Consider the following 22,975-nt stretch of genomic DNA (forward strand, 5'->3'; position numbering starts at 1 on the left):
CTACACTAGACTACAGACCTACCCAGGACTGCATAAGGTGCATAAAACAGTGCAGGCATTACAATAAATAATAAACAGGACTGTAGGGCAGTAAGGTGTCAGTCCAGGCTCTGGGTATTGAAGAGTCTGATAGCTTGGGGGAAGAAACTGTTACACAGTCTGGTCATGAGAGCCCGAATGCTTTGGTGCCTTTTCCCAGATGGCAGGAGGGAGAAGAGATTGTATGAGGGGTGCGTGGGGTCCTTCATAACGCTGTTTGCCTTGTGGATGCAGCGTGTAGTGTAAATGTTCGTGATGGCGAGAAGAGAGACCCCGATGATCTTCTCCGCTGACCTCACTATCCGCTGCAGGTTCTTGCAATCTGAGGTGGTGCAATTTCCGAACCAGGCAGTGTTCTGAATTCAAGATGCTTTCTAATAAGTGCATGAATATGCACGAAATGGAAGAACATGTATCATCTGCGGACAGAAGAGGTTTAGCTGAGTTTGGCATCATTTTCAGCACAGATGTTGTGGGCTGAACAGCCTGTCCTGTACTGTATTGTTATGTGTACTGTGTTATATGTTCCAAAAAATTAGCAGACCATTGAAAACTCTGCTGGATGTGAAGTGTAAGATTTTCAGGATAGTTGGACTAATCTGTAAACGTAGACTGCCTCAATGAGCACTGGATCGCTCCTGACTAATTTCTGCAGCCATTTACACAGTCAGAGGAGCACCAAGTTATTGACAGCTTTGTGAAGTGAGCAATGTCAGTGCCAATGCTTCAGTCATCTTTAGAACAGAGCAGAGAACATTCCGTAGAACAGGAATAGAACATAAGGCACTACAGTAATGTAGCGGTTAGCACAACGCTATTAAAGCTTGGGTCGTTGGAGTTCGGAATTCAATTTCAATGCTGTCTGTAAGGAGTTTTTATATCCTTCCCATGAGCATGCGGGTTTCATCCAGGCAATCCAGTCTCTTCACTCCTCAAAGGCACACCTATTAGGTGCAGGAAGAGCCCATTACACATTGTATCTCTAAATGAAAATAAACTTAAAGGTCCTAACCTACTCTAAGATCAATCTAACCCTTACCTCCCCACATTGCCCTCTATGTTCCTATCATCTACATGCCTAACTAAGAGACTCTTGATTGTCCCTACCAAATCACCCCCACCCCCAGAAGTACGTTCCATTCATCTGCCAATCTCTGTGTAAAAAAAACTACCTCTGACAGCCCTCCAAGCACTGTAAAAGTACGTTCTCTGGTACTAGTCCTTATTGCCCTGGGAAATAAGTGCTGGCTGTCCACTTTCTCTATGCCTCTTATCATCTTGTATACCTCTATCAAGTCATCTCATATCCTCCTACGCGCCAAAGGGAAAAGTCCAAACTCGCTCAAACTTTTCTCATAAATATGCTCATTTATCTAGGCAGAATCCAGGTAAATCTCCTCTGCACCCTCTCTGAAGCATTCACAAAGCCTTCCTATAATGAGGCGACCAGAACTGAACACAATGTGCAGTATGGTCCACTAATACAGACTCCAACCACTGTGGTGACCTTGGCCAATTATTATTTAAATACAAGAATTGCATCAAATGAAGTGGTGAATGAGGAAGACGGATGAAGATTAAGTGATACTTTTCTGAAGATAAGTGAAATGAATGATCAGCAAATGGTGGAGACTCACAGTTTATCCAGGATCTCCTGCACATCACATAATTATAATGATGTCACAGTCACAGACCTTAACTTTATGACAGATTCAGGGCCTAAACATTCCCTGTATTAGTCAAAGGACATGTAGAGAAAATATTTTCTTCTACGTGGATCTCTTTGCCTTTCAGACGAACTAATCTACCAAAGGTTCAGAGACTCAGTGTTTCAAAGCTGATTTATTATCAAAGTATATGTACCCTGAGATTCATTTTCATGCAGATATTCACAGTAGAACAAAGAAATACAATAGAATTACTTTAAAATTATCAACAAAGACTGACAAACAACCAATGTGCAAGAGAAGACAAACTGAGCAAATACAAAACAAAACTAATGAACTAATAAATCAATCAATAAATAGATAGATAGATAATACTGAGAACATGAGCTGTAAAGTTCTTGAAAATGAGCCGATAGATTATGGAATCAATTCAGTGCCAATGTAAGTGAAGCTATCCATGCTGGTTCAGGACCCTGATGGTTGAAGGGTAATATAATCGGGCAACGTGTTAGGAAAGAAAGATAACAAATAATGGGGCAGTTAAGGGGGAAAACGTAAACAACTGTTTACCAATATATTTTTATTAGTCTCCCTTTGTACAGATACCTCATTAAATGCTGCAAAAATACCTAAACTAAACCTGAATAGTTAAAACCTGCTGAAAGTATTGGACAGATCTTCCTTCTCTACAAACTCAAGTGCCATACCCAAAGAAATGGTGCACAGGTACAATTAAACATCATAAAGTATCTAGTTATCAGGATTGATTAAAGCTTAGTAAACTTGATTTCACTTACGTTCGCCCAGAGACCTTCTTGTCGATCCTTCTCAACTTTTTCCAATGTCTTCTTTGAAAACTCAATGACTTCCTTCACTGTTTCTTCTGGTGGCTGCAGTTGTACAAATATGTAAGACACTGGCATTATAATATTATCTAAAAAAGAATTTCCACCTCTCTGAGTCTTACAGTTGTTCCTGTCTGCATTCTCATAGCAATACAAAATGCTGAAATCTGCTGGAGGAACTCAATGTGTCGAGCAACATCCTTGGGAGGGAAAGAATTGCCAGCACTTCAGGACAAAATCCTGAAAACCTTCTCATTTCCAATCCTTTTTGTATTCTCATAGAGTTGAAAACCACAGAAATGGGCTATTTGGCCCACCATATTTCTCACTGGAATTAAAAGTCATTTATAGTATGCAGTGGTGTCTATTACTCAATATGAGCAAATTTTAATCACATTGACAAAGGATCTGGGATTAATCAATATGATTGGATTGAGATTGTCAAAAGTACAGGACTGAAAGGCTTCAGTGTCTTAGAATAGTGAGTTTTGGATGAGTTGGGATGACTGAATGTACTAGATTTCAGGATGCTGGATGAACTTGGATTGGGGTGTGTTGAAAGACTTCATATTGAGAATGTTAAATGAATAGAATTGGGAACGTTGAATGAGTTTGGAGGGGAAATATTAAATGAGTTTAGTTTGGGAATGTTGAGTGAGTTGGATTGGGAATATTGAGTGAGTTTGTATTGGGAATGTTGAATGTATAGAATTGAAAATGTTGAGTCAGTAGAATTGGGAATGTTGAATGAGTAGGATTGGGAGCGTTAAGTGAGTAGGACTGGGAATGTTGGCTGAGCAGGATTGGGAATATTGATTTTTTTTTTTAAATTGAGAATGTTGAATGAGTTTGGACTATCTGTTTAATGTCCTGAGATTGAGGGTGCCGAATGTCTGCCCACAAGAAAACAAATCTTAGGGTTATATATGGTGACATACAGTGGTGCTAGAAAGTTTGTAAACCCTGTAGGATGTTCTCTATTTCTGCATAAATAAGAGCTAAAATGTGGTCAGATCTTCACTTAAGTCCTAAAACTAGATAAAGAGAACCCAATTAAATAAATAACACAAAAAACATTATACTTGTTCATTTATTTATTGAGGAAAAATTAGTTTATATCAGGGAAGTTGAAATCCCCCATGACAACAACTCTGTTATCTTAACACATTTCCTTAATCTGATCTTTTTATCTGATCCTCAATGTCCCAATGGCTATGAAGGGGGACTGTCATACAATCCCACCTGTGTGATTGCACGCTTCCTATTCCTGAATTCCAAACAAATGAACTCAATGTCTGACCCCTCCATTATATCTCCTCTTAGTGCAGGTGTGATATTGTCCCTGATTAGTAGTGCAACTCCACACCCTCTTTTACCTCCCCCTCTATCTTTTGCAAAACTTGGAAAACCTGGTAGATTAATCACTCATTCCTGCTCCTCCCTCAACCAAGTTTCAGTAATGGCTACAACATCGTAGTTCCATGAACTGATCCAAGCTCCAAGTTCATCACCTTTACCCATAATACTACTTGCATTAAAATATACACACTTGAAACTATCTGACCCATCATAGCTGTTAATTTGATTTTGCCTTTCAATATTTTTCTTGATATCTACTTTCTGGTCTGATCCTTCCCTTACTCACCTGGGGATTTGGTTCCCATCTCCCTGCAAAACTAGTTTAAACTCTCCTGAGTAGCAGTCTTTCAGTCTGTCTAATGTGTACTGAGATTGTGTTGGGAAGCGGGCAGGGAGAGGGGAATGATGATTGGGAGAAGGGAAAGGGAGAGGAGAGGGAGCAGGAAGCACAAGAGAGACATTTCGTAGTGATCAATTAGCCAATTGTTTGGAATCAAATGATGTTCCCTGGTGTCTCGGGGCTGATTGTGTCTGCATCCATGCCATGCCCCTATCCCTGGAAATCTTTCTCTGCTATCTGTCCCACACCCCACCTGCTGCACTTTACCCTTGCCATTCCCAACATTCTTTGCTCCCACCAGATTAACAAACTTGCTGTCTACTCCACATTGACAAATTTAGTACCGTGACAAAGTCTTAGATGCCCTTGCTATGTGCCTCAGACTTTTGCACAGAACTGTAAACTGCAATTAAAAAATGACAGCGTAAATGAGGTATTGCAAGGAAGTGTTGATGAGACGTGAGGGGATAGAGGCCCACAACGCCACAAATTTTACCTTTTTGCCATCTACGTCTTTGACACCCTGCATCAGGTCATCCTTGATTCCCTTTTGGCAGTGCTCACAGCTGCAGTCGAAGTAATAATGCTTCTTAAGCATCTTGCGCCTGTCCGCACTGAGATTCAGGAAATCCACATATGATACCGTCATCTCCTCCCCGGCCTTGATCTGCTGGTTGGCCCGAAGTTCAATTCTGTTGATCAAGAAAACATTCATTTCACCACTGAGGTGGTGCAGTAAACATCACAGAACTCCCTTCTACGCGTGATCCCCCTCCATGTGGAGATGCTGTACCAGCCCGTCCAACAGGGCTTGTGAACCCATTCACATCGAACAAATCAATGATGCTGGCACAACAGTGAGTGGAATAAATACAGTATGAACAAATGGGACACCATGGTGGTGTAACAGTTAGTGCAGCACTATTACAGCTCAGGTCATCGGAGTTCTGAGTTCAATTCCTGCACCATCTAAAGGAGATGACATATTCACCCCCTGAACCATCTATATCAACTATATATTTGCTGACAATACAACCATTGTTGATAGAATCTCAGGTGGAGACGAGAGGGTGTAGAGGAGTGAGATATGCCAACTAGTGGAGTGGTGTCACAGCAACAACCTGGCACAACGTCAGTAAGACAAAAGAGCTGATTGTGGACTTCATGAAGCATAAGACGAAGAGGGATCAGAAGTGGAGAGAGTGAGCAGCTTTAAGTTCCTGGGTGTCAAGATCTCTGAGGATCTAACCTGGTCCCAACATATCAATGTAGTTATAAAGAAGGCAAAACAGCGGATATACTTATTAGGAGTCTGAAGAGATTAGGCATGTCAACAAATACACTAGAAAACTTCTATATTTGTACCGTGGAGAGCATTCTAACAGGCTGTATCATTCTGATATGGAAGAGCTACTGCACAGGACCAAAAGAAGCTGCAGAAGATTGTAAATCTAGTCAGCTCCATCTTGGGTACTAGCCTACAAAGTACCCAGGACATCTTTAGGAAGTGGTGTCTCAGAAAGGCAGCATCCATTATTAAGGACCTCCAGCACCCAGGGCAAACCCTTTTCTCACTGTTACCATCAGGAACAGCTTCTTCCCCTCTGCCATCAGATTCCTAAATGGACATTGAAGCTTTGGACACTACCTCACTTTTTTAATATACGGTATTTTGTTTTTGCACATTTTTTTCTATCTAATGAAAATATACGTACTTGATTTACTTGTTTATTTATTATTATGTTTTATTTTGTTTATTATTATTTTTTTCTCTCTGCTAGATTACATATTGCATTGAACTGCTGCTGCTAAGTTAACAAATTTCACGTCACATGATGGTGATACTAAACCTGATTCTGAGCTGCATGGGTTTTCTCCAGCTGTTCCAGAAACCCCCCCACAGTCCACAGTTGGTCATTGTAAACCATCCTGTATTCAGGCTGGTGTTAGATCAGTGGGTCGCTGGGCCGTGTGGCTTTTTGGGCCAGAAAGGCCTCTTCCGTGCTGAATCTCTAAAAATAACTAAATATAAATGTGTGAAGTTATGAACACACGCTTTTTCCACAAGGAAGGACATTTGGTTTTCTAGCTGTAGTATAATCCAGGCAAACAAATTATGATAAGTTGCAATAAAAAATAATATTGCAAAAGAGGAATGTTGAGGTTGTGTGCATGGGACGTGAGGAAAGGAGGTGTGCTTGATGTCAGCAGGCTATTTGGCTGCTGTAAGTTAAATGGCTAACGAATTGAAAGGGAATTGATTCAAGATTCAAGATTATTTAATGTCATTAATAAGAAAGCTAATGGCATGTTGGCCTTCATAACAAGGGGAGTTGAGTATAGGAGCAAAGAGGTCCTTCTGCAGTCATACAGGACCCTGGTGAGACCACACCTGGAGTAGTGTGATCAGTTTTGGTCTCCAAATTTGAGGAAGGACATTCTTGCTATTGAGGGAGTACAGCGTAGGATGGCAGGACTGTCTTATGTTGAAAGATTGGAGTGACTGGGTTGTATACACTGGAATCTAGAAGGATGAGAGGGGATCTGATTGAAACATAAGATTATTAAGGAAACATGTTCCCGATGTTGGGGGAGTCCAGAACCAGAGGCCACAGTTTAAGAATAAGGGGTAGGCCATTTAGAACAGAGTTGAGGAAAAACTTTTTCACCCAGAGAGTTGTGGATCTATGGAAAGCTCTGCCTCAGAAGGCAGTGGAGGCCAATTCTCTGGATGCTTTCAAGAAAGAGTTAGATAGAGCTCTTAAAGATAGCGGAGTCAAGGGATATGGGGAGAGGGCAGGAACGGGGTACTGATTGTGGATGATCAGTCATGATCACAGTGAATGGCGGTGCTGGCTCAAAGGGCCGAATGGCCTATTACTGCACCTATTGTCTTTTGTCATTTCCATTAAGTGAGGAGAACAGATCAATAAGGAAAACAAATAAATTATATAGGAGAACAAATAAATTGTTACTCTGGATCCAGTGCAGCACAAAAAAAACTCAGTAAGATAAAGAACACATTAATAAAACAACACAACATAAATAAATAAATAAGATAGCTTATTTACATGTGCATAACGTGACACTAGGCACAGGAGTGTCTGTACATAAGGTGACTCTGGTAGGAAATGATATAGTGGTGGTGGGAGGTTTGTGGGATGGGTTTGTGAATGGAGTTTTCGAGCGGCCTTACTGCTTGGGGAAAGTAACTGTTTTTGAGTCTGGTCCTGATGTAAATGCTACGTAGCATCCTCCCTCATGGTCATTCAAGGTGGGACAAATGTGGCTTCCACATTAGAGAGATGAGCAAATGAAACATCATAGGTTGTTGGTTAAACTAGAAAAACCTTTCCAGAAATATCCGCCAAGTTAGCTGCAGTGAGAACTGTAGCACTACAAGGTAGAATGGCCCTAGACTTTATGTTGTCTGATAAAGGAGGCACTTGCACCCTAATAGCACAAGAACGGTGTACTTGTATCCCTGATGAATCAGTAAATATAACTACCACAAGCTCCAGAAAAAAGACTCAGGGATGAGTTTCATAATCACAAACGTCCAGGTGGATGGTGGCCATTTGGAATCCTGAGCAGGTAGTAGGGGCTATATGAGTTCACCACAGTACAATATTGAGCACAGTAATTAAAAATGTAGTAATACTGCAGTGCAATACCCACAAAGGGAAGGAATCGACCTCTTATTCCTGTATATTATAGAGGAAGGCGAGCTCCAGGGGATGAGGGAAACAAAGAGAAGGATTATTTTGCTATGGGACCTTTACCTTCGAGGTATGAAGCCCCTTTTGCTGAAACTGATCTTTAAAGTTGATCTTATGATTAAAAATGAGGGAATTGTAGAAGAAGGATCCACAAAAAAGGTTAATGAACTTGCATTTTTCTATTTGAATTTTGCGACCGAATGAACTTTTGTCACCCAGTGTCCTAAATTTAGACTTACAGCAGGGTCTTTCACAATCAGGATGTAGCAGAGAGAGCAGAAAAGAGGAACATGCATTCATATGACTTCATTACTGTCTGTTTTCTGATTTTAAATAGCTTGTGCTACAAACGTAGCTATCTGCTCCTGGTTATATATATCTTCTTGTGTAACAGAATAACTTGCATGTCAGTAGTCACGTATATTCACCTGTTTAGAAGTATATGCCGAAATAGGTCTGTCAGAGCTTGCATATTTCTGCAGGCTCTCCAGGATGTCATGGAGAATAAGGTATCGCTGCTTGAGGTCTTGTCTCTAAAGTCATTTTTTTTCCACAGTCTGGCACAGAGTCTCGAGCTCTTCCACCTGCTCTCTGTAGGCCGCATCACCATTGTTGGTGATGACAGACAGACAGACAGACATACATACTTTATTGATCCCGAGGGAAATTGGGTTTCATTACAGTCGCACCAAGAATAGTGAAGAAATATAGTGATATAAAGCCATAAAATAAAACCATTAAATAATAAGTTAATCATGCCAAGTGGAAATAAGTCCAGGACCAGCCTATTGGCTCAAGGTGTCTGACTCTCTGAGGGAGGAGTTTTAAAGTTTAATGGCCACAGGCAGGAATGACGCTCAGTGTTGCATCTCGGTGGAATGAGTCTCTGGCTGAATGTACTCCTGTGCCTAACTAGTACATCATGGAGTGGATGGGAGTCATTGTCCAAGATGGCATGCAACTTGGACAGCATCCTCTTTTCAGACACCACCGTCAGAGAGCCCAGTTCCACCCCCACAACATCACTGGCCTTATGAATGAGTTTGTTGATTTTGTTGGTGTCTGCTACCCTCAGCCTGCTGCCCCGGCACACAACAGCAAACATGATAGCACTGGCCACCACAGACTCGTAGAACATCCTCAGCATCATCCAGCAGATGTTAAAGGACCTCAGTCTCCTCAGGAAATAGAGACGGCTCTGCCCCTTCTTGTAGACAGCCTCAGTGTTCTTTGACCAGTCCAGTTTATTGTCAATTCGTATCCCCAGGTATTTGTAATCCTCCACCATGTCCACACTGACCCCTTGGTTGGAAACAGGGATCACTGGTGCCTTAGCCCTCCTCAGGTCCACCACCAGCTCCTTAGTCTTTTTCACATTAAGCTGCAGATGATTCTGCTCGCACCATGTGACAAAGTTTCCCACCGTAACCCTGTACTCGGCCTCATCTCCCTTGCTGATGCATCCAACTATAGCAGAGTCATCAGAAAACTTCTGAAGATGGCAAGACTCTATGTTGTAGTTGATGTCCGAGGTGTAGATGGTGAAGAGAAGGGGAGACAGGACAGTCCCCTGTGGAGTCCCAGTGCTGCTGACCACTCTGTCTGAAACACAGTGTTGCAAGCGCACATACTGAGGTCTGTCGTGTTATGTACAATTCAGTGCATTCGTGTACGGAAGGGAACAAGTTGACGGAGGAAATAAATTGCAGGGGTACAGGGAAATAATGAGAGAGGAACAATTTTCAATGTTTTAGACTGAAAGTGCTTTGTTCTTGAGGCTTTTGAATTGGAATCACCATGTTTTCTTAGGATTGGTCTTCTTTCGTAAACGACGTAATATGGGCACACATCCATAATTCTACACTGATCCCACTTTTATTCTCCCTGCACTCCCGTCAACCCTCTCTTCTCCAAGTTCAGCCACTGACCCGCACTCTAGGGACAATTTGCAGGGGTGAATTAACTTTAGCATAGGGGAGTAAGCGCACACGGTCACAAGTAGAGCTTCAACTCCACATAAGCTGAACCAGAAGTCAGAACGGCACGCGGGTTGCTAAAACGGTGAGGCAGCAGTGCCACGGGAGGGAAGGAACATCACTTTCTGTTAAACAGAAGCTGTTCTTGGTGATTGCTGTTGATTCAGTGGGCCAACATTCTCTGAGAATACATCCAGTGTGCCCAGAATCAGAACCAGGTTTATTATCATCGGCATGTGACGAGAAATTTGTTATCCACGGTCAGAATCCTCTGTACAGTCAGCAGTCATTGACAACTGATGGCAAATAATGCTTACAGTATAATACGTGTAACATTATATGAATAACTATTGGGTCAAGGTGCATGAAGTCAAAGCAATACTTAGTCAACATGACTATTATGGAAGGAATTAATGCTTCCTTAGAGTGCAACAATAGAGTGCCAAGTTCCTGGTGTCGACATCTCTGAAGATCTATCCTGGGCCCAACATAATGATTCCACCAATAAGAAGCCACAACAGTGACTACTTTTCATTAGGAGCTTGAGGAGCATTGGTATGTCACAAAAAAACTCTGAACAAATTTTTACAGATGTACTGAGGAGACTATTCCGCTTGGTATGGAAGGGCACTGCACAAGATCGGGAAAGGCTGCAGAAAGTTACAGCACCATCATGGGCACTAACCTCCCCAACATCGAGGACATCCTTCAAAAGGTGATACCTCAGAAAGGCGGCATCCATCATTAAGGACCCCCACCACCCAAGACAAGTTCTCTTCTTATTACTGCCCTTAAGGAGGAGGAACAGGAACCGGAAGATACACTCAATGCTTTAGGTATGGTCTCTTCCCCTCCACCATCAGATTTCTGAGGGGACAATGAACCAATTCATGAACACCACCTCACTATTTTTGATTTCTTTTTGCATTACATACTTAATTTATTTTTATACTGTGCAATATTTATATTTTTATTGTAAGTTATACTTTTTGTGTATTGCGCTGCACTGCTGCTGTAAAACAACAAATTTCTTGATCTTAAATCTGATTGTGATTTGGATTCTGCCTCATGATGTCCAACACACATTCAGCCAATGAAGTGCTTGCAGGCACAACAGGTTGTTAAGGCAAATGGAATGTTGGTCTTCATTGCTAGAGGGATTGAATTCAAGAGCAGGGAGGTCATGCTGCAACTATATAGGGTACTGGTGAGGTCACACATGGAGTACTCTGTGCATTTCTGGTCTCCATACTTGAGGAAGGATATACTGGCTTTGGAGGCAGTGCGGAGGAGGTTCACCAGGTTCATTCCAGAGATGAAGGGGTTAACCTGTGAGGAGAGATTGAGTCGCCTGGGACTATACTCTCTGGAATTCAGAAGAATGAGAGGGGATCTTATAGACACATACAAAATTTTGAAAGGGATAGATAAGATAGAAGTAGGAAAGTTGTTTCCATTGGTAAGTGAGACGAGAACTAGGGGACATTGCCTCAAGATTCAGGGGAGAAGACTTAGGACGGAGAAGAGGAGAAACTGTTTTTCCCAGAGAGTGGTGAATCTGTGGAATTCTCTGCCCAGGGAAGCAGTTGAGGCTTCTTCTCTAAATATATTTAAAACACCGATAGGTTTTTAGATAGTAAGGGAATTAAGGGTTATGGGGAAAAGGCAGATAGATGGAGCTGAGTTTACGGACAGATCAGCCATGATCTTATTGAATGGCGGGGCAGGTTCGATGGGCCGGAGGGCCTATTCCTGCTCCTATTTCTTATGTTCTTATGTTCAAAGTCTAACCATTGTTGTCAAGAAGGAAGTGCAGTGTCACACAGCAAGCTCACAGGGGAAGCAAGGAAGTGATCGTGCGTTCTTGGGATTTATAGATAAGTAATTTCTGAGTCAGGCCACCCTTACAAACCCTCCTGAACAGGGCACCCTCTACATCTCTCTCATGTTCTAGTCTGACTAAATGGGCCACTCTGAGGTGGGGTGCTTTTCTAGGTCAGATTGTTTGCTGTCAAGCTGAATGTACGATATTTATTCCTGTGATCTGGTTATGAATTGAATGCTCTGAACATCCGAGTTTATGCGATGGAGTAGGGGAGACCCTTTGCTTTTCAGCTTTGATTTTAGCCTAAGCTGTTGAAATAAAATAGTTACATTATTAAAGGGTGAAAGTAGCTTAAAGATACAGGCAGAGAACGTAAGATGAATCACAGCAACAAACAACCAATGTGGCACAGCACATTCTGCAGGCTAGGTTGAGCCGGTTGTGCCTTTATTTTAGCCGAATTCGAAACGTCATAGTCAGTGCTGGGTGCCCATCCCTTTTTACACTCACCATCACTTCAGATGCAGAACTTGCGATCAGAAAAAACATCCAATTCAAAAATAAAACAGGAAAATAGGGAGTGAAGCAATCAGGAGAAAGACAGGACGGAAAGGCTGACTACAGGTGGCTAAAGTCTGTAAATGGGGATCAACAGGGGAGTGTGTTCAGTTTCTTCCATGCTTCTGGCCAGTATCACCACTCAATGTGGAACCTGAATCCCCATTCACAACACCCCATCCCCACATCGTCCTGTCCCTTAATCACTGCCTCAGTATCCCTCAACTCTCTCACTATACCAAAGTTTGCACACCCTTCGCCAACACGTACCCTTCCCTGCACACAGTACCTCTGTACATCCTCCTCACTCCATCCCCCTGTACCGACACCTCTCCAAAACCCTCTGTACCCAAAGCCCTGTATCCACACCCTCTCCGTACCCCCTGTGCCCCCCACCACCCCACGATCTTCTGCATCCAATCCTTTACCGCTATCCTGCATTTCTCACGGCACATCTACCATAGTGTAACAATTTACAGCAGCCGCGACCGAGGTTCAATTCCCATCACGGCCTGTAGGGAATTTGTCCATTCTCCCTCTAACAGCGTGGGTTTCCCCCCAGTGTTCTGGTTTTACCCCACATTCCAACAACATATGGGTTAGGGTTAGTAAGTTGTGGGCATGCTATGTTGGCATTTAAGCCATGGCAACATCTGCGAGCTTCTTCCAGCACATCCTCGGATTGTGTTGGCTGTAGATACAAGCGACACATTTCACTGCATGTCTTGATGTTTCAACGTGCATGTGACAAATAAATCTAATCTTTAAGTCTGTACACCATTTCCTCATTCTGCATTGACCCTCCCCATCCCTCTCAGTCAAAGCAATCTAGTTTTTCCAGTCTCTCCACCCACTATGACATAGGTTCCCAGCTCAGACCATCAGACTCTTTCTCTTCAGGAGCTGACTGTCTTGGTGACTAAAGAAAACTATTTTTGAGACATGCTGCCTGTTTTGATTTGATTCACTTTCATCGCCCGCTCAGATTGTGATGGGGTGTATTTTCCAGAGGTTCCATTTGGCTAGGAGAATTGTGATTAGAAGAAGTAGAGGCCACTGCAGAAGGTAAGTATTAAGTGGTGCAGTGTTAATGTTGGACAGCAGCACAGGGGGAGAAAACAAATAACAACCGTGGCTTGACCCACCTCATCTGTGTGTGGAACATTGAGTTAACCGCATCGTGACTGGAAGACAAAAATCGAAATCCACATTTCACAACCAAAGGAAAAATAATTCATACGGCGCAAATTACATTTTCAGAACATCTTTAACATGGCAACATTTCCCAGGATACTGAGAAGGAGAGCCCTTTAACCAATTATAGCGCCGGGCTATGGTAATGAGAAATAGGCATCAGTGAGCAACAGCTGTGGAAGAATTAGAGCGGGTGCAGAGGAGATTTAACAGAATACTACCTGGATTGGAGGGCATGTATTAATTGGGTAGACTTTTCTCTTTGGAGACGGGGGGATGAGAGGCGACTTGATCGTAAGAGCCAAAGAATTTTTCCCAGGATGGAAATAACTAATAAAAGAGGGCATAATTTTAAGGAGATTGGAGGAAGCTATGGGAGTGATGTCTGAGGTAACTTTTTTACATAGAGAATGGTAAGTGTGTGGAATGTGCTGCCAGCGGTGGTGATAGAGGCAGATACCTTAGGGACATTTACGAAACTCTTAGATAGGTACATGGATCATAGAAAAATGGAGAACTATGTGGGAAAGAAGGGTCAGGTTGATCTTAGAATAGATTAAGATGTCAGCTCACTGTTGTGGGCCAAAGGGCCTGTACTGTGCTGTAAAGTTCTCTGTTGATCAAATAGCAGGATCTTTGAGCTGGAAAGTGAGTGGGAGGGGTCCATGATGGAATTTCCAGAGTACAAGACTGTGGTGAACTACATATACCTGTCTGGACACGCCCCCCCCCCCCCCCGACTGCTCCTGTGGCTCCTCCCATGGACCCCGGTATAAAGGCGATTGGAGACACAGACCCTTCCTCGGTCTCCAGGATGTTGTGTGGTGGTCACTTGCTGCTTGTGCTTTCTTCCAGCCAATAAAAGCCAACCTTAACCCACGTCTCCGAGAGTTATTGATGGTGCCTCAAAGACCCAACTGCTGAAAGTGTGGTTACCAAAAGCAGAGCAATTAGATTCAGGAATGCACAAGAGGCCGGGTTGGGAGGAATGTGAATGTCCAGGAGGGGTGTTGGGCTGGAAGAGCTGACAAAGGGAGGGGGAGAGGTCGAGGGACTGCGAAAAGACAACATTTTATTCAGGTCAGCAAGTTAACGATGCCAGTGAGCATCCTGGTATGTTGACCAGGAGAACATGCAGGCAGCTGAGTTTAAGATGACCACACAGAGAATTCTGAAGGAACTCATCAGGTCAGGCTGCATCTACGGATATGACGTTTCAGGCTGAGATCCTTCATCAGGACTGGAAAAGAAGGGAGAAGAAGCCAGAATAAGAAGATGGGCATCTTTCCCTTTCTTCCATGGTCTATTGTCCTTGCCTATCAAATTGATCCTTCTTCAGCATTTTACTTCATCCACCTCTCGCCTCCCAGCTTCTTACTTCATCCCACCCACCCACCTTCCCTTTCACCTGGTCTCACCCATCACCTGCCAGCTTGTACTCCTTCCCCTCCACTCACCTTTGTATTCTGACTTCACTTTCCTTCCTTTCCAGTCCTAACGAAAGGTCAAGGCCCAAAATATTGACTGTTTATTCCCCTCCATAAATGCTGCCTGATTCGCTGAGTTCCTCCAGTATTTTGCGTGTGTCGCTTATTTTGTGGGGTTTTTTGTAAATGTTTCCCTTTTAAATATCACTTGGAATCAGAGATGTGTTCTACTTTTCTGGGGCTTCACTAGGAACCCATGTGGATCTAGAAGTCCAATTGTCTGTTCGTTGCCTATTGCTAAAATAGTTTATCTTGGCTCAGATGGTAGTTAACCCTTGACCTCAGGATCCATGCTCCTGAGGACCCTTCACGGGAATCAGGATAGGATCCAGATTTTGATTGTGGTGTTCCCACAGGTCCTCCAATCTCCACTGGTCCACATTCTGAATTAGATGTTTGATCTGTCAGTGACTTGAACAGAACAATGTGTGTCATTAATTAGTCAAAGTGAAGGGAGCACAACATTTTGAAACTGCAGCCTTTCATCGATTGTCACCTTGGAGATAAATGTTAGTGATCCCAGGAGCAAATGTCAATATGGGTCTTCCCCGGGTTACAGAATCATGGTGTCATGGAGCACTACAGCACAGGAACAGGCCCTTTGGCCCATCTAGCCAATACTATCATTCTGTCTAGTCCTATTGACCTGCACCTGGACCTTAGCATTCCATACCTCTTCCATCCATGTACTTATCCAAATTTCTCTTAAACGATGAAATTGAGCCCACATCCACCACTTCTGCCGGCAGCTCATTCCACTGTCGCACCATTGTCTGAGTGAACAAATTGCCCCTCGGGCTGTCCTGAAATATTCTACCTCTCACCCTTAACTTACGACCTCTACACCTAGTCTCGAAAAGGGACAGGGTTCCTTTCCTTTCATAGCCTAATCAGATAGCCATGTCAGAAATGTACTGTCCAGTAACTGTGTACAGTTCTGGTCACCGAATTATAGGAAAGATGTCAACAAAATAGAGAGAGTACAGTGGAGATTTATTAGAATGTTACCTGGGTTTCAGCACCTAAGTTACAGAGAAAGGTTAAACAAGTTAGGTCTTTATTCTTTGGAGCATAGAAGGTTGAGGGGGGACTTGATAGAGGTATTTAAAATTATGAGGGGGATAGATAGAGTTGATGTGGATAGGCTTTTTCCATTGAGAGTAGGGGAGATTCAAACAAGAGGACATGAGTTGAGAGTTAAGGGGCAAAAGTTTAGGGGTAATACAAGGGGGAACTTCTTTACTCAGAAAGTGGTAACTGTGTGGAACGAGCTTCCAGTAGAAGTGGTAGAGGCAGGTTCGATATTGTCATTTAAAGTAAAATTGGATAGGTATGTGGACAGAAAAGGAATGGAGGGTTATAGGCTGAGTGCAGGTAGGTGGGACTAGGTGAGAGTAAGCGTTCGACATGGACTAGAAGGGCCAAGATGGCCTGTTTCTGTGCTGTAATTGTTATATGGTTTATATGGTAATCAATTTAACTAAAAATCATTGGCTAGCTAAGGGCAATGCAAAGGCAAGCCAGGGAGTTTAATGCAACCATTCAGAATTAAGAGCACAAAAATAAAACACAGGAGCTAGATCAGGTCCCTCAGCCCACAAAGCAAGTTGCCACAAGGGAGAAGGTGCCTGCAGTTCTGTAGCAGCTGGTAAAACCATATGTATGGGCTGTACTTAAGTCAGCTGGTAATAACCTGGAGAGGACCTGTATGAGGTTTCTGGCTTGTGGATGTGGGTAGGAGAGGAGAGGGCTGTTTCCAATCATCTACCCCTCCCTTTACAATGCTCCAACACACTCCGACTGTCATGTTCCAATATGCACCCATGACCCAGAACAATCCCAATGTCAGATTTCAGGGGCATAATACAACCTTCCCAAGATTCCTGTCAGATCCATCACCGCTACTGCTGGCCCCACGTGAGCACTACATGCTTCACCAATAGGTCTTTGGGTACCAGAGCACAAGAGGAAGGATACCTGGATTTCTACAGCACTTAGACCTTAAGACCATGAGACATTGGAGTAGAATTAGGCCATTCAGTCCTTCAGTCTGCTCTGCCATTCCATCATGGCTGATTTATTATCTCTCTCAACCCCATTCTCCTGCCTTCTCCCAGTAAACTTTGATGCCCTGACTAATCAAGTCCTATCAAACTCTTTTTTAAATATACCCAATGTCTTGGCATCCACAGCCATCTATGGCATGAATTCCACAGATTCACCACCCTTTGACTAAAGAAGTTCCTCTTCATCTCCATAAAGTATTATTAGTGTTGCTGCAGTTGGACTATGGGCAACAGGACAGTCAGTATGTGCACAGAAAACTCCTACACACATCAGTTTGAATACCAGAAGCTGGTACGTAACATTTTTTTGTGCAATAAGCTCGAACCCAAGAGCAATTCCTCTAATTGCTGTTATGTCCTGGTAGGATGTACCAAAGCCCACCTTGAAAACTGCAACATTACCAGAGACTATTGGGTCATCCTGTCCTATGACCTCTGTGTCACAGACAAGAAGGCTCATTATCACCTCTACTTGCTCGGGAGGCTAAAGAAAGTCAGCCTGTCGACTCTTTCCATCAGTGTTCCATAGAAAGGATCCTATTTCGTTGTGTAATGGCTTGCTGCAGCAAAAGCTCTGCAAGTGTCCACAAGAAACTGCAGAAAGTTGTGGACGTGGCTCAGCACAGGAGCCAGCCTCCCCTCCGTGGACACTGTCTACACTTCTCACTGAAGCAGCCATGATAATCAAAAACCCCACCCACATGGAATATTGTCTCTTCTCCCCTCTCCCATCAGGCAGAAGGTACAAAAGCCTGAAAGCACATACCACCAGGCTCAGGGGCAGCTTCTATTCCACTGTTATCAGACTCTCGACTGGACATTGCCCACAATGAGATTGTCTCCTGGCCGCACAATCTACCTCATTACGAGCTGCACTTTATCATTTACCTGTATTGTACACCTTTGGTAACTTCTACACTTTATTCTGCAATGTTAATGTTTTACTTTATTCTAGCTCAATGCACTGTGTAATGATGTGATCTGTATGAACAGTATGCAAGACAAGCCTTTCAGTGTACATGTTACAATAGTAAACCAGCACCTCCCTCCCCACCATCGACAGTATCTACATGAGGCACTGCTCAACGAAGCAACACTTATCATCAATGATCCTCGCCATCTGATCCATGCCATCTTCTCACAGCTACCACCAGGCAGGAGGTACAGAAAGCTGAAGTCCCACAAGAACAGCTGCTTCCCTTCAGCCTCTCTGTTCTTGAACTAAACTCCACAATGCTATAGTAAACTGGAGGGATATGTAGGAGGGAAGGGTTAGCTTGACCTTAGAATAGGTTAAAAGTTCGGCACAACACCATGGGCCGAAGGGCCTGAACTGTATTGTAATGCTCTATGTTCTATATTCCAATGACCACAGTACCACAACATTATGACGAAGGGTCTCGGCCCGAAACGTCAACATTGCTTCTCCCTATAGATGCTGCCTGGCCTGCTGTGTTCCACCAGCATTTTGTGTGTGTTGTTGTTTGAATTTCCAGCATCTGCAAATTTCTTCATGTTTGCACCACAACGCTATGACCACTTTGATCACTTCACTCTCAAATGTGTCATGAGCCCTGCAAGTTTCCACAACTTGCCATAGAACCTTGGACTTCTCGGTTTCTTGAGCATCTGCACTTGCTAGGTGTTACCTTAGGTGGAGCCGTTAAGCTCTGGTGCTTTTTGTCAAGTGAATTGTGACTGGCATGGGTTTCCCATACTCTGTGATTATTTAAAGGGGACCTGGTTAGTGCTGTAGTGGAGCCCTTGCGCTTGTGGAGAATGACTCGTCTTGTGATGTCGCTCGGTCATGCCTTCAATGCTCTGCACATCTAACATCTAACCTCTGGTCCGTCTATCCTGCCGGCCTCCACCGCGACAAAAATTGACTTCTTAAAAATTCTAATTATGTTTTGTAAAAATTGCGTGTAAATTATGTCTAATTTCTATATTTTTTGTGGAAAGTTGTGCACCTGATGCTACGTGCCTGTATTATGCTGTGCATACATGTACTTTATTTATTTATTTGTACGTATGTCAATAAACTTGACTTGCCTTTGGCTTTTGACTTTGAAAGGGGGGAAGGAACTTTCGACATGGCATTGAGAACCTCTAGTCCACGTACTGGGAGCTCACAGAAGACCTGCGGAAGTGGTAGGACTGCACCGTTGCACAAAGTGCCCAAGCCGGCAGTCATCCCTTGTTCCGCCTGCGGTTCACACTTTGTCCTCAATGTCCCCAGTTCACTCCATAGAACTGGAGTGCAAGCATTTCACCCTCAGTCCCAAGGGACTGTTGAACCACTCACACACACAAATTAGACTGCCCTGGGATTTCTGCATTCTGCTTTAACCTCTCTGTTTTATTTTAATTAATTTATTGACATGCAGTGTGGAACAGGCCCGTCTGGCCCTTCAAGCTGATTTTAATCCATACCTAATGACCAATTAACCTATCAACTGGTGCGACTTGGGACTATGGGAGGAAACCAGAGCACCCGGAGGAAACCCACCTAGTCACAGGGAGAATGTACAAACTCCTTACAGGCAACGGCAGGAATTGAACCGGGGTTGCTGGTACTGTAAAGCGTTATGCTAACTATTAAGCTACCGTGCTGCCCCAACTTTCTTTTGTTGAGTGTTTATTCTGCTTTTTAATTCATTCCAGATATTCCAATTATTGACAGGAACTAAATGTTATTGGCAAATTGGTAAACTGATTTATTATTATCGTAGGTACTAAGTAACAGTGAAAAGCTTTGTTTTGCATGCCACCATACAGATCATTACACAACTTTGGTACACTGAGGTAGTGAACATTTTAAAGATTGAGCTTATTGTCACGTGTACGTCAAATCAAATCAATGAGGGTTGTGCTGGGCAGCCCGCAAGTGTGGCCCTGTTTCCGCCGCCAACACAGCAGGCCCACAGCTCACTAGCCCTGACCTTAGGTCTTTTTGGAATGTGGGGGGAAGCCAGAGCACCCGGGAGAAACCCGCGCAGTCACGGGGAGAACGTAGTAACTCCTTACAGACAGCGGCATGGGTCGAATCCCGATCTTACAGGTGCTGCTGGAAAGCTACAGTGTCAACCATACCAGGGTAAACAAAGACAGAATGCAGAAGAGAATTACAGAGAAAGTGAGGTGCAGGCAGTCAGCAAGGTGCAAGGCCATGACAAAGTAGATTGTGAGGTCAAGAGTCTATCTTGTCATATGAGACAACCATTCTATTGGCTTATAGAATTAGTCTCTAAGTCTGGTAGTATGAGCTTTCAGTGTCTATCTTGTTTTATGGCTATTGGCCGCCTCTGTGTATAACACGTTAAGAACCTTTTAATATATATATACCCTTGATAGAATGTTTCTATGGTTATGGAACTGAGGCTGGGGTTTGAACCTAGGATGCTTGACTGAGTTGTAGGGAAAGGTTGAATAGGTTAGAACTTTACTCCCTGGAGAATGTGGGGAAATTTAATAGAGGTATACAAAATTATGAGGGGTATAGATAGGGTAAATACAAGCAGGTTTTCATCCCACTGAAACTGAGTGAAACTAGAACCAGGGGTTATAGGGTAAGGGTGAAAGGTGACCTGGGGGGGGGGAACCTCTTCATTGAAAGGGTGACGCAAACATGGAATGAGCTACCAGAGGAAGTTGTGGATGTAGATTTGATTTGAAGTTTGGAGAAGTACTTGGATGGGAGGGGTATGGAAGGCTGTCATCCAGGTGTGAGTCAACAAAACTAGGCAGAATGTCAGTTCGGCAAGAACTAGATGGGCTGAAGAGGCTATTTCTGTGCTGTAGTGCTTGTTGACTCTATGATGCAGATCAGCTGCACTCCAAGTGAATGGGAGAGTAGGCTTGAGGAGCGAGTGGCCCTTTACTAACAACACTCACCCCCCCCCCCCCAATACCACCTAGTTAGATAATGCAGAACAGGTCTAATAACTAACATCTGCTCACATTGCATTTTGTTCAGTATTGTCTATTCAGACACATTGACCTGTTGCAGAAAGATAATCTCCAGAAAGCTGATTTCACCGCATTATCTCAGTAAAGCTCTTTTGTGGACTCACTTTCCATTGTTCAACATGACTGTGCAGTTTGGCCAGCAGTCGTGATTCACCAGGCAGAGGTTTGGAAATAACCCGACGCCCACGGCTTGCAGCCCACGCTGGTCACTGATGGTAAAGCCATTGCAGTTTATCTGAAGAATTAAACACAAGCAGTTTAAAAACACACAATCAAAATTCTGCACTCCCCCACTTTCTCTAATTTTTGATCAATTTTGCAATCCTTTCGAGAGGGATTTGCACTAATTTTGCTCCTTCCTGTGCCCTCTGAGATATCCCAGGCTGCTTTCTTTGATGTGAATAACTTCCGTAGAGTCACAGGAAATAAGCTGTTCAGTCCACCACACTTGCACTGACATTTCTGGACTATCTACATCATGTGCAGGTGGATGAGATTAGTTAAAATTGGCACAGTTGGCACAAACATCATGCCTCTGATATCCTGTTAACTCCATCACGGACAATCCCAAGCCCAGCTGTGAAAGGAGGAGGGTTGGGCAAGGGGCCGAGCAACCCTATCCCATAAAATCCAAAGCTACAGAAACACCAACAGAAGCTCCAAAGACCTTACCCTCGAGGGAGGAAGTTATCTTCGAGGCTGGGCTACACTTGGGGATAACTTGAAAGACAGGCCCAGGACAGAGGAGTCTGGCAAGCTGCTGTCAGTGGCCTGTGCCCCGGTAGGGGAGATGGGCTTAAGAGAAGAGTGCTGTACTGTTCTGATGTTGTGGTTTCCCACATTAGGTTCATATCCACATTACATTCAGGAACAGTCATTACCCTTCAACCATCAGGCACCCGAACCGACGTGGATAATTTCACTCACCTCAACACAGAAGCGATCACCAAACACAACCCATGGACTCACAGCACACCCTTGGGTGTGGTGTTGCTAATGCAAACAATGCATTTCACTATATGTTTCAATATACACATGGCAAATAAACTTGAATCTTGAACCTTGACTCTTGCTAAACTTCCAACAGGTGCGAGTCTCCACTGGAACCCTAGCTCTAGAAATCCATTTGATCTCTGCACCAGTTACTCACAAAAAGCAAGACATGGCATTGGAAACCGCCACTGCATGAGATTTGTATTGGCAATTCCAGCAGGGAATTGTGAGGGGACTCTCCCATGGGGAGAAGCTGTTGTAGAATGTCTTTGTAAAGCTATACCTGGAGCATTTTCCAGAATGGAGTATGGATGTTCATGATAGTGGTGGGGGGGGGGGGGGGGGGGCGTGTCTAGGACAAGAGGGCATGGACTCAGATTAGAAGGACATCCCTTTAAAATGGAGATGAGGAGGAAATTCTGTCACCAGGGGTGAATCTGTGGAATTCATTACTTCAGACGGCTTTGGAGTCCAAGTCATTCGGTATATTTAAAGTGGAGGTCGATAGGTTCTTGATTAATAACGGTTACGGGAAGAATGCAGAGGAAGGGGGTTGACGGGGTTTCTGAATGGAATGGCGGAACAAGCCGGTTTTCTCAAATGCCCTAATCCTGCTCCTATGCCTAATGTACTTGTGGTAAGTTATATCAGTTTTGATCACCCTCTGATGGGAAAGACATCAATAAGCTAGAAAGGGTTCAAAGGAGATCTGCAAGAATTGAAAGTGATTTCTAGGGAGAGGTTGGGTAGGGAAGGACTTCATTCCTTGAAGCCTATAGGAGACAGAGCAATGACCTTACAGAGGTGCATAAAATAATGAGGGGTGCAGGTAGAATGAACACACAGTCTTATTCCCAAGGAAAGGGAATCGAAGACTAGATGGCGTGGGTTTAAGGTGAGGAGGGAAAGATTCTAAAGAGACTGTGGGACAACTTCTC

General features: G+C 43.6%; 1 protein-coding gene across 2 annotated transcripts in view; it reads right to left on the reverse strand.

The window, feature by feature from the left end:
* Nucleotides 1–22,975, reverse strand: part of smyd1b (SET and MYND domain containing 1b) — a 74,526-nt gene that overhangs the window by 8,108 nt on the left and 43,443 nt on the right. The window contains exons 4-7 of one of the 2 annotated variants that reach the window (XM_059963428.1): nucleotides 21,149–21,279; nucleotides 13,474–13,512; nucleotides 4,747–4,942; nucleotides 2,504–2,596 (exon numbers count right to left, since the gene is read on the reverse strand). In XM_059963428.1, the coding sequence (XP_059819411.1) occupies nucleotides 2,504–2,596; nucleotides 4,747–4,942; nucleotides 13,474–13,512; nucleotides 21,149–21,279 (459 nt within the window). The remainder of the gene's footprint in view (nucleotides 1–2,503; nucleotides 2,597–4,746; nucleotides 4,943–13,473; nucleotides 13,513–21,148; nucleotides 21,280–22,975) is intronic. The other variant, XM_059963429.1, reaches the window with a different exon arrangement.

This window comes from Hypanus sabinus, chromosome 3 (genome assembly GCF_030144855.1).
Source record: "Hypanus sabinus isolate sHypSab1 chromosome 3, sHypSab1.hap1, whole genome shotgun sequence".
Taxonomy (NCBI): domain Eukaryota; kingdom Metazoa; phylum Chordata; class Chondrichthyes; order Myliobatiformes; family Dasyatidae; genus Hypanus; species Hypanus sabinus.